Source organism: Malurus melanocephalus, unplaced genomic scaffold (assembly GCF_030028575.1).
Source record: "Malurus melanocephalus ecotype Western Australia unplaced genomic scaffold, MMel_1.1 scaffold_242, whole genome shotgun sequence".
In the NCBI taxonomy this organism is placed as follows: domain Eukaryota; kingdom Metazoa; phylum Chordata; class Aves; order Passeriformes; family Maluridae; genus Malurus; species Malurus melanocephalus.
This window is the reverse complement of record NW_026623474.1, coordinates 219,829-231,426: the sequence shown is the minus strand read 5'-3', so window position 1 is coordinate 231,426 and position 11,598 is coordinate 219,829. Positions and strand designations below refer to the sequence as shown.

The 11,598-nt window shown below is 42.6% G+C and overlaps 2 protein-coding genes across 6 annotated transcripts in view; one reads left to right on the top strand and one right to left on the bottom strand.

Moving 5' to 3' along the window:
• Window positions 1-2,741, bottom strand: part of PROS1 (protein S) — a 22,260-nt gene extending 19,519 nt beyond the window's left edge. The window contains exon 1 of the mRNA XM_057375186.1: window positions 2,584-2,741. Within this exon, the coding sequence (XP_057231169.1) occupies window positions 2,584-2,653 (70 nt within the window). The 5' untranslated portion in view covers window positions 2,654-2,741. The remainder of the gene's footprint in view (window positions 1-2,583) is intronic.
• A 471-nt stretch (window positions 2,742-3,212) lies between these two features.
• ARL13B (ADP ribosylation factor like GTPase 13B) overlaps window positions 3,213-11,598 on the top strand; it is a 33,186-nt gene continuing 24,800 nt past the window's right edge. For 3 of the 5 annotated variants that reach the window (XM_057375187.1, XM_057375190.1, XM_057375189.1), the window contains exons 1-4: window positions 3,213-3,506; window positions 5,849-6,002; window positions 7,536-7,606; window positions 9,476-9,725. In XM_057375187.1, the coding sequence (XP_057231170.1) occupies window positions 5,944-6,002; window positions 7,536-7,606; window positions 9,476-9,725 (380 nt within the window). In that variant the 5' untranslated portion in view covers window positions 3,213-3,506; window positions 5,849-5,943. Of the gene's footprint in view, window positions 3,507-5,845; window positions 6,003-7,535; window positions 7,607-9,475; window positions 9,726-11,598 lie in introns of all 5 variants that reach the window. The other 2 variants (XM_057375188.1, XM_057375191.1) reach the window with 2 other exon arrangements.

Sequence of the window (11,598 nt, the reverse complement as noted above, 5' to 3'; positions counted from 1 at the left end):
AAGCCAGTACTGCTTGTGAGAATTCCTCAAACCCTTCATGAGCACCTTCATGAGAGAACCAGCAGCCAAGTGCCAGAGAAGAACTTCCAAATTCTCTGCACTAAAAGGAAAAAAAAAATTCAAGAACCTTACTAGAAAAGGGCAGCTAATGAGGCCCAGAGCCTGAGACASGCTGGAGTGATCTGAGACAGAATGGAGACAGATTTAACATTTAACTAAAACTACATCATCCTAAACAATTAAAGGTCTCTATCAAGTGWCAGAGAACCCAACTGAAGCATTCTGAAGTGCTGCAACACTGGATCTGAAGAAACCTTTGTGTTCCAACATCCTGAGTGAATTTGATGTGAGGTGAGTTTGTAGCTACAAACTGGTCTATTTGCTTTCATTCTGATCAAACTGCCACAGGTAAGGCAGTAAGATTTCCTGAGCATGGATGTACTACAGCTCACCTCAAAGGTTTTGCAGCACACCTCTCTCTATCTCAGACAGCAACCAGCAAGTTGCAAAGAAGAGACATTTGAGTTAATGTGAGTAAATGCTTTCTTTCTCACTAATAAAAATCATGCAGGAAGATGCATCTGTCCTGAGGCAAAAGCAGTGACAACAAAATTAGAAAAAYTGTGTATTATACCTTCTGGGTTTATTTCCATTGGAGATTTCTAGCCCCACAAGCATTCTGGCATAGCTTTAAGGCAGAGGCTCTGTGGTGTACATAAGGTCTAATTCACAGCTGACTCTAAACCATCTTGTTTTGACCTTTAGCTACATCACTGTCATTTTTACACAGTTTTACAGTAAATAAAAGACAAGAAATTTTCAATTGTGTACAAACAGATACAACACTTTCTATTTCATGTTCTCAATACAGTGGGGTGATGGGAACAGGTCTTTTCCCCTACATCAAAGCAGTTCATTCTTCTYCTAAGTTGATTTCCTAAGACTTCTGAGTTTAAATACATCACGTAACTCAAAACAAATTCCATGTTTTTTTTAGTGCAGGTATTTGAGTCCCCATGCACAGAATTARCGGTGTATTTATTCATCTGTGTTTTAATTACAAAGATTATTACAGCACCTCTACTAAAAACACAAAATCCTGACTGCTGCTGCTGCTGCCAGGCTGATTACAGGAAACTCCAGCCCAKTTCTGACCCTGCCAAACCAAGTTAACCCTTAATGCACTCGGAGTGTTTCATTTGTTGATCACTGAAGCCTTCCCTACTCAAGAGCCTTACAATTTCAGAGGTGTGTAGTGAATGTGTATCAAGCACCTGTTTAGAAGCAATGCTACTAAAAAGGAAAAGTTGTGGGAGAGGATGAGATTCAGGTTTCTTACAGCTGTTTTGTTGTGCAGATGCAACCATAAACCTGTTTTAAGTGGGCCACTCACACATAACTTAGAGCTGCTTACCTAATATCCCAGCCAAGGAAAGCACTAGAATAAAACTGAATAAAAAGGACGTGTGATGCCACTGTAGAAAGCTGCACAACCTTGCTTGCAAAGCTCCACGACTCCAGTGACGAGTACCCCAGAAATGCCCCTAAGTGACATTAGGCAGCCAGCAAAATAAAATCAGCCACTAATATTTGTCTGCACCTTCTTCAAAATGAGACCCTCACCTGATGTTTGACTAAATCCACCTGTACTAAGGCTTGCAGAAGCAACTTTTTTATGATTATTGAACGGTATGAGCTGCATTATAAAGCTGTTTTTTCCTCCCACCTTGCCCCCACAATTCCATAAATCCCTGGCATGGATAGGAAACTGGACAATATGGACTACAGAAATTTTGGATGAGGAGGACAGCCAGTTTCCTGCCGTTAAGAAAAGTTATAAGGTATGCAGTGGAAAAGACAAATGGAACCGAAAATGTGATGAAAACAGGAGAAACTATCAAGATGAAATATTTATAAGATTTATTTTTAGGACAYGTTACAAATGTTACAAAATGAACTTTCATCTTCCTAAGTCAGAAACCCTAGCACTTCACAGAATAGTAAACATTAGGGTCCTCTTCTGCCTGTTTAATCATTAGTAAAAGGGGTCAGGAACAGGCTTACTTTGAGCTGCAATTCTGCTTGTTTCAGGTACACGGTCTTCTTTCACTATTAAGCTCAATGTCTTCGGTGTCAAACACAAAACACTTGGTTTTTTAACCTGTGAGAGTAAGGCTGAGACCCTTCGAAAAAAAGGGTCGGGGCCGCCTGCCTGGACTGCACAATAAGGCCACACTTACGAGATCATGATGTACGAGGGCTGTTCTTGCAAGGGAACCAAGCTCCCCGTGCAGACACTTCCCGTGGGCGGCTGAACTGCGCTGCAGCCGCAAACAGCTCCAGAGCAGCACACAACCCCGAGCCACAGCTCGCCCGCCCCGGCAGAAACCGCTGCCTTCGAGAGAGCGGCCGAACCCCACGGGATGGAGGGGCTGCACGCCCCGAGCAGGGCGGACGCGATGCCCGCACGGCCGGGAAGGGCAGCCCACCCCCGCCACCGCTCCCGGCCGCCCCTCGCCCCAGACCCCCGGCGCTCCGGGACACGGCCCCGCGCCTCCCCCCGCCTCTCCTCGCCTCACTCACAGGTCGCCGCCTCGGCCAGGGCGATGGCCAGCGCCAGCAGCGGGAGACACCGCGGGCCCCGCGGCCTCATCGCTACCGGGGGGCGGCCGAGACCGGGCGCCGGGACTGCGTGACTGCTGCTCTGCGGGGCCGGACGAGGCTCTGGGGGCGGGAGGGAGGGGCAGCGGCGCGGGGGGGCGAGGCTGGGCCGTGTCCGGGCAGCGCTGCCCTGCGGGAGCGTCACCAGGGCGCCGGGGACAGCGCCGCGGGGGCGCGGACGGGGAGCGCCTGGCCCGCCCCGCGGAGGCGGCGGTCGCACACAGCGGGCTCCGCGGGCATCCCCGGCGGGAACGGAGTGCGCAGACCGGGCAGGGCCCCGCGGCGGCAGCAGTAGAGCGGAGTGGTGCGGGGCAGGGCGGTCGGGCGGGCAGCACCAACAGCCCCCATCGCTGTGGGGCCGCTCCCCATCGCTCCGGGGTTACGCCGGCCGCGGGCGCGCGCCCCCGTGTTTACTCCCGATGCTGCGGGGGGGCCGGGGGAGCGGATCCTCGCCGCTGATTGGCTAATCCTCCGCGGGCGCCGGRCGCGCCGCCCCCTCCTATTGGTCGGCCGCGGACCCGCCCCCGCGCGTCTCCGTGCGCGCCATTAAGTGTGTCCCCTCCCGGCCGCCGTCGGCGGTATCCCGGGGTGACCGGTCCGGTGTCGCGTCCGCGCCGTCGAGGAGCYCCCGGTGCCGCCAATGCGCGTCCCGGCCTGAGCGTGTGACCSGGAGCGGCCGAGCGGAGCCGGAGCGCGGCCACCGCAGCCCGGGGGTGACGCCGGTCCCCGCCGGCCGCCGTCACCGCCGCCGTGGCGGGACCGGGCCGCGCGTGGCGGAGCGCCCCGGGCCGCGGGCCGTGGGCCGAGCGCAGCCGTTGAGCTGCGGGGCCTCGGCGGAGCCAGCGGTGAGCGGGGCGGGGGAAGGGCCCGAGGGAAGCGGGGGTCGGCGGTCCGAGTGCTGACTCTGCTTCCTCGTCAGAGTTGTTTTTATAGAAAGCGTTGCGTTTGTAAAGCAGAAAAGTGCTTCCACAGTGGGAGACACGCAGGTGACACATAGCTGAAACGAAGCTTGGGTTTTAGAGCTGCTGCTTTTTTAGAAACAGGAAAGGAAGGCTGGGAACGTGGCTGGAAACTGCTCTCTTGAACTGTGGGACTTATAGTAACATCTCTGCAGAAAATCTGTTGGTCCTAAACCTGTTCCGCACAAATACTTGAGTGCTTCAGTCTTTGAGGACGTCACAGTTGTYGCTTGCATCTCGTTTAGCTGTTGAATACAATTTTGGCAGAGGATGTTGTTCACATTTTTTTTGCTGGTTATGCCTACTTTGCTGCTCAGTCACTCTTTTTGCTGTTCAAAATGTAGCGCAGTACAATGCCTTAGAATTAACATTCACACAAGGAACATTACTTAACATTACAGTAAGTTCARTAATTAAGCTGTTTGAGGATGGTCAGCTGTAAAGGATTTGTATAGCTATATTTCCCAGCACGTGAAAGCTTAAACAACTCAAATAAACTCTGTACTGTAAAAGTCTCAATGGAAGGCTATTTGAAATACTAAATGTACTCTTCGGTGTGCTGGCTTCACTGCTGTTTTGCAAGTTTCTGGGCTTGTTGGTTTTGTTTGACCTCAACAAGCTGACAGATGCAGTATCTGGAACAGGTTTGGGATGTTGTTAATGCAGCCTATAAAATTYCTGTCATGTCTTCCATACATATTTCAGGCATCAAGTCTCTCCAGACTAGCACAGCAAAAGGTGAATTGCCTCCCTACCATAATTTTTTCAGCYGTGTTGAATGGGTCACATTTTCGTCCCATAATGGCACGTTTCTGAAAGTTTTTATTTTATTTGTCAATTCCAACAAGATTCATCTGCCCTGACATACTTGTCTGCTTTTCACTCTTTAAGAAGCTCTCTTCATTTCAYGAATCCCATTTGAGTGCTCGGGACCATATATAGGCTCGAGARTAAAGAGAAAGAGTCTTTATAATATGGGATGTGAATTGTTCTGTGGGGATGCTCAGGCACTGAGAATGTTACATTTTTGTCACTTGGCAAAATGACAATGGCACATTCTGTTCACTGAGCTGTTAAATTTTGCTTTCTAGCTGAAAATTTGTGTAGCTATGTTCTCAAAGATAGCCTTGTTCAGACTTCCTTGTGKATTGAGGCACCACAGCCCACTGCATGTGGGCTTGTTTCTTTCTTATATCTTTTTGTATAAATGATTTTGTATTCCTCAGAGATTGTTTTTAATACTTGTTACAGTTGTAAACATCTTACTCTTTTTAGGAACTTCTTTACTCTTCAYACTCTCAGCACTCCTCTGGAGAAGCTATTCTCAGGTTCTCTTGGATAATGGAATATAAATGTTTAAAGAGTAGCTGTTGTCTCTGCTTTGAATGAAACCTGATCTATTTCTGACGCTGAATGACAGCAGATCCATGCACCTTGAAAATGGAGTTTCATAAGATCAGGAGGAGTTCAGTTCCTATCACTATAAATTATCTAAACCATCACAGTTTAGTTTGAGGTTAGTTATAATTTAAAACATGACAGGAATTTTCAGRGACAAGCTTTAGGAGACTTGCTGTGGTAATTCTCAAAAAGAGGACTATTCTTTTTCTTTCTTTCTACTTATTCTTTCTTTCTACTGAAGAGTAGAAAGTGGGGTTGTGGAATGATGGACGTACTTGGCACTTCTATTTAATTTAGTGACAATTACTAGATATTATTGACAGTTCCTCAAAATACTCACTCGAGAACCCAGTTTCCTTGTTGTCGGATCTTTTTGTGTAGAAGAAATTGACAGTTAAATGAATATACTTAGTAGGTARGGACGTTCTTTGTTTGCTTTTAATGCCTTATCCTGTTATGTTCTTGTAAGTCTTACTCAGGCTTGAAATTGGTCCTTTTTCTCTGTCAGTCAGCACAACTGTGGGATGTGTTGGTGAGACAAGCACTGAAATTTTGTAGGTGGATGTGTCTTGCTTCTCTAACTTGCAGGTTTTATTATGTGCTGTGGCCTTGCATTATTATTTGGGATAAGTACTGTGAGGTGGCTGTCCAGATCTGTAAAATRGGAGTGGATGAGGTGTGAGAGGATGGAAAAGGGAAAGACATCATGAGGCTGTGCTGGGGCTGACTGAACATAACACACTGAACAGCCAGGGAAAAGGCTTATATTGCTTGTATACAGTGCTTACTTATGCTTTTATTTTATCCTTATTTTTTCTTTCTAGCAGGCCTCTGTGGTCTCTCTGCAAATCTCCTGGGGTTGCTCTGGCCTGCCCAAATTATTCCTGTAGCATTGGTTGCTCTGGATGGCTGGTGAAGAGGSATGTTCAATCTAATGGCCAATTGCTGCAACTGGTTAAAACGGTGGAGGGAACCTGTCAGGTAAACRTGGGAAAGTATTTTACGTTTCTGACCTTCCTAAACTGTTTCTCATCTTTTTTTTATTCATTGTTTCATATTTGATCATGCCTAGCCTCTCATCCAGCAGTACGCCCAAGTCCTTTCTCCCCAGGGCACTTCTCCATCTTCTCACCCCCCAGCCTGTGTTGATACCAGGGGTTTGCCCAGACRCAGGTGTAGCACCTTGTACTGGTGTTAYTAAATAAACCTCCTCAGATTSCCACCTCTCRAGCTTGTTCAGGTSCCTGTGGATGGCTTCYCATCCTTCAGGTGTGTCAGCCCCACCACTCACCTGCAAACTTGCTGAGACTGCCCTCAGCACCTTTTCTATCTCCTAACACTGGTCCCAGTACGGACCTCCGAGGGGCAACACTTGTCACTGATGTCCATTGGGACTCCAAGCTGCACTCCATCTACTATGCTCAGGATGTGACTGGGCATCAGTCCACCCATCAAACCCATCCCTCCATTTTAGAGAGAAGGATGTTGTGGGGTTCTGTGTCAAAGGCTTTACAGAAGTCTGAAAAAATTATATCTGTAATCCTTCCCTTRTCCACTGATCTCTAGGTTAATCAGGCAAGACTTTTGTAAAGTTTGTTTAATTCTTGTCTTGCTCTTTCAGTTTCTGAAATTTGAATATCTAMAATATAATTTGGTATTTTTAGATTCTTTTCTCAGAGGTTTTTGGCTCTTCTGAAATAACTTGTATACATTTTTTACATTGATACCATTACAGTTTAAAGTCTGGAAATAACAATGTTTTTTAGTAATACTTCACTAAAAGGGCCATAAAATTGAGAAAATTGTTTTAACCACTATGAGTCTTTGTGAATAGGAGGAAGAACCGAGGTGTACACCTAGACATGTTTTTCCTATTGCTTTTAAAATCCTWTCCTGGTAAAAATATTAACCTGTGTACCAGTTTGCTAAGATATTGTACATTCTCAACACCCCTGTTTTGCACATTTGCAGTCTAGATTGCTCCAGCTAGACACAAAGGCATGGGAAGTGCAACACATTTACAGCATCTGGTGTTGTCCACACAAGTGTTATATACTTTATGGTGTTGTTCAGATGCACTGATGGAGACAGAAATAAATTTCTAATACAAGAAAAACTTCAAGGCAGAGAGATGGTAAAAATACAGGGGAATGGAACTACAATTATAGAAATTGTTAAAGGGACCATGACCACACCAATAAAATTTACAGTACCGTGAAATTAAATTGCAGCAAGCAAGTACAAGTTGAAAGCAAAATCATTGTCTCATGTGAAACTCAGACCGGAAACTAGACTTTTCATTTCACACTTTGTTCTGCTGTTCTRTCTAATCAGATGATTGGACATATTAAACACCAGACATACAATAGTAACAACACCTTGGTATTTTCATACCTCCTCTTCTTACTGTTTGGTGGAAAATTTGCTGTGCATGTGTTAAAAAATATAGTAAGTGATGTGTARCTAGAGGAAAAAAAATAAATAACTGTCTCTTTTTTTTTTCTCCTTATGGAGGAAGGTGACACTAATAATGGTGGGTCTTGATAATGCTGGGAAGACCGCTACAGTCCGAGGAATTCAAGGAGGTAAGTGATTGATTTAGATCCAAATGGAGCACTGAGAGTATCATTCCTAATTTTCAATCATTTAAATCTGAAAAAACTGCTTCATCCTTTAATGTATCTCTCCCTCCTATATTGTTGAAAGAAAATGGTGGGGATCGTGCCACCTAAATATCACATATATATTTATCTTGGTATAAACATTACTATAGAAAAAGCAAACTGTKAACTTGAACTTGATTTTTGTTTTTCTCACCCATGTTCATGTGCTGAAGTTGCTTTCAGGTGACCATCCAGTACTGTGCATGCACCAGTAAACTTTTCATAAAATTCAGTGTTGTAAAAATATATAAGCAGAAAAGGTTCAAAAGAAGGAGATGCATGTGTATGTATAATAACATTAGGGATGGTTCAAGTGTTAAGTATTTTTTATCATTATTTATAATCAGAAAATGATGATAAAATTGTCACTAAGAGACTACTTGATTTTGAAAGGTACTTTTCCCTGTAACATKCAAGCAGGATATAATTTGAGATAAAACTTGTGCTCATGAAAACAAAAATTCTCTGTTTTTTTTCTTTTTCCTCCCACTTGTGGGATTGCCTTTCTAAATAACTTTCATCTTGTGCAAGAACATGAGTTTACTCAGTAGTGTTTTGGCAGACTTGGAGACTCCACCTCGAGTTTGTTTACTTGTGTTATGTAAGTTCATAGACTTGCTAAAGCACAAATAAAATCCTGAATATTCTATCCTATTGCTGAATCTTTACCCTGAAAACAGAAGTGTTTCATTATTTAGTCTTCCCTTCTATTTGGAAACCAATTTTACTACCTTTACCATCTAAATGGAACAATTATTTCTCAAAGTCTTATTTTTCAGGGAAAAAAATATATAAAGATGTGTCTTTCTAAGGGGAAACTTAAGGAAAAAATAGTTCTGATTTCTCTGGCTGTTCCCAGGACTTAATATTCTGAATGCCCATCTTGCCTGTGTTAAGGGTAGAAACAGAAGGCTCATGGGATTTAGCCTCTCCACTGCTTGTTGGAGCTTAGTGCTTTTGGCCAGGCCTTTATTTTTTTTCTCCTCTCAACAAGCTGAATTTTACATCTRTTTCTCTTGCCTGGTGCTACCAAGCTACATGAGACAGAGAGCCAATTATTTCAGCCCTGGAGGCACAGCTTACTGGTGTGAGGCAAGTCCGGGCTTTCTTTGCCCTTAGGAAAGGGAGACAGCTAGCAAAACTATTAAGTAGAAATATATAGATTTTTAGCATATTGCATGGCAAATTAGAAAAACCAGCAAATGAAAGTAAGCTAACACAGGCTAAAGCCTGGCCTTGAATAAAGGGAATCGAGTACTTCRCATCTCAGAAGAGCATGGTTTCAGTCACTTAATTCAACCAGTGGTTTGAACTTCTGAAGCTGTTTTGGCAATCACAAGGCATAGAAAACAAATCTGGCGCAAGGGTTGCCAGGTCATGATGCATTAACTGTTTTGGTTGTTTTCCCTCTCAAACTTGGATTACTACCATGGAAATGCTTTTTAACTGTTCAGTGTGGGAGTGAGAGTGGAAATAAAAACACAGTACAGTGATCACCACTGCAATGGAACTGTGGTGTGAAATATTAAAATTTGCCCTTTTTGATTCTTTCTTTTCTCCCCCTTCCGGTCTCCCAGTGTTCCTGTCTAAATTAATGTAAAGTAACTACTTGGAGACTAGTGAATCTAAAATTCCCYGAGGAGAGGGAAAATCTTCATGCAAGCAAAAATGCAGTCAGCAATATTTGACAAGGAGGTTTTGCTCCATCTTTTTAAAATGCAAATTTTGCTACACAAATCCCACTATAAAATCCTCTTTAAACTAAAGGCTTTCTTCTTTGAACTCTGACAGAGTCTCCTGAAGATGTGGCTCCAACAGTTGGATTTTCCAAAATTGATCTTAAACAGGGACGCTTCGAAATCACCATCTTTGATTTGGGAGGCGGTAAACGAATTCGGAATATCTGGAGGAATTACTATGCCGAGTCCTACGGTGTCATATTTGTGGTGGATTCCAGTGACATTGAAAGAATGGAAGAAACAAAACAARCCATGATCGAAGTTTTAAACAGCCCTAAGATATCAGGAAAACCTGTGTTAGTGTAAGTAATATAAAAAATATTCTCCTAATAATCTGACAGTGGGTAAATTTAGACTTTCTAAAGAAGTATTTCTGTTGTAACTAATACTTTTGTTTTGACCATTAGTTTTATGTTATTTATGAAGTAATTATTTATTACTTGTATCATACTAGTGAACAAAGCCTTTTCTTTGCCTCGCTCTTTCCCTTCCTCTTTCCCTCCTTTGTAAATGGTGATACACTGAATCCATTCACTGCATCTGACTTTAGATCTTATTTAATCCTTCTCAGGGATATTATTTCTCTCYTCTTTCATTAGCCATGGAAAAATAATAAGGTGGGATTTTTTAACACTTTAAAATTCTAATATTACTTGAAATGCTAGGTTAAAAGGTTTTACATAAATTTGGCATGGCAAAATGATGTGAAAATATTGTTGCTATTTAGGCATACATAAATTAATTAAATGGTAAATGGTTGATTATATTCAGCAATAGTTGTGCTTTCTCAGCAGTAAATGTCTTGTTCACTTAACACATGGTGGTGCTGCTGATATGTGATCAGCAAAATCTCATTAAAGAAGGCTTGCTTTAATTGTATTGGGCACATGCTTTTTCTCTGTTTAATAGAGTTTGTAAAATATTGGAAATAACATATTTTWTTCAATTCAGCCACACYGAAAGTCTCTATCAAATACCCTTTTGAAATTAAAAAATAAACCATTTCATACTTTCAGAGTTTATCAGGACAACAACTTTATGTCTGGTGAGCATAAAACCTCCATAATATATTAATTTCACAACAGTGCTGTGCTAKCATAAAGAATCTGTAAAGATAAGAGGAAAGGCCTCTTGTTTTTAAGAAGTAGTCATSCTCTGCAGGTTTGAAGGTGAAGCTGGCTAATGGTGTTGATGAAGTGGAGGGTAGTTCAGCAAGGTAATGGTATATATGTTGAAGATCTAATCAATAGATTAGATTTTACCTTCATTGCTCTGAATATTACTAGCACAGGGAAAGCAATAAAGACAATTTAACTCAAAYGTGTTTTGAAAATGCAACTGTGACAGTTAAAAACTGCTGTGTCTTTTAATTAAATGTACCTTTATGGGGTTTTGGGTTGTGTTTTGGTTTTGTTGGTTTGGTTTCGTTTTGCTTTTTGGTTGCTTTTTTTTTTTTTTGTAGAAATCTCTATGCCCTAATGCTGTAATGGAATTTATTTGGGTGGCTGACTGGACCTGCAGAGAACCCGCTCACTTCCCTCAGTCATGATACTGCTYCTTGAACCCTCTCAGTAGCTAATCTGAAGGCAGAGTGTATTCATTAATTGATCTAATGGTGACTAAACAAAGTTATAGGATGTTATTACTTCCTATTAGATGAAGCCTCAAGCCTTTGATCAGAATTTGATTTTGCAGTATCACAATTCTGTGGAGGGTTCCAGCAGGTTTTTCGTTTATGCTCTCTGTGTGAGCCTGTCTCTTGAGTTAAGAATTCTCCTCTATMATCACATTTCCGAATTCATGTTGAAAGTTGGCCTTTTAAAATACTTCCTTCTAAGGATGATAAGATTCTGTTGGTTTTTTTTCACTGATGAGATACTTGCTATCCATGGAGCACTAAGTTGCCTAATTGCTTTTTGCAAGTTGCCTACCTTGCTTTTTTTTAATTAATRAGTTTTACTCTTTGCAGAATAGTCTGAATTGTTCAAAGTGGGCRCAAAATTGGTACTGGACACTCTATCTTACAGAAATATAGGAACAGGAGAAATCTGATGTTCATTGTAACTATTTGCTACAAATTTAATTGCTACTCTGCCATGCTATTATTTATTGTTGCCCATGGAGATATAGAATCTGTTTAAGATAATTTTCCTAAAGTGCTCAGGAGATTGTCTG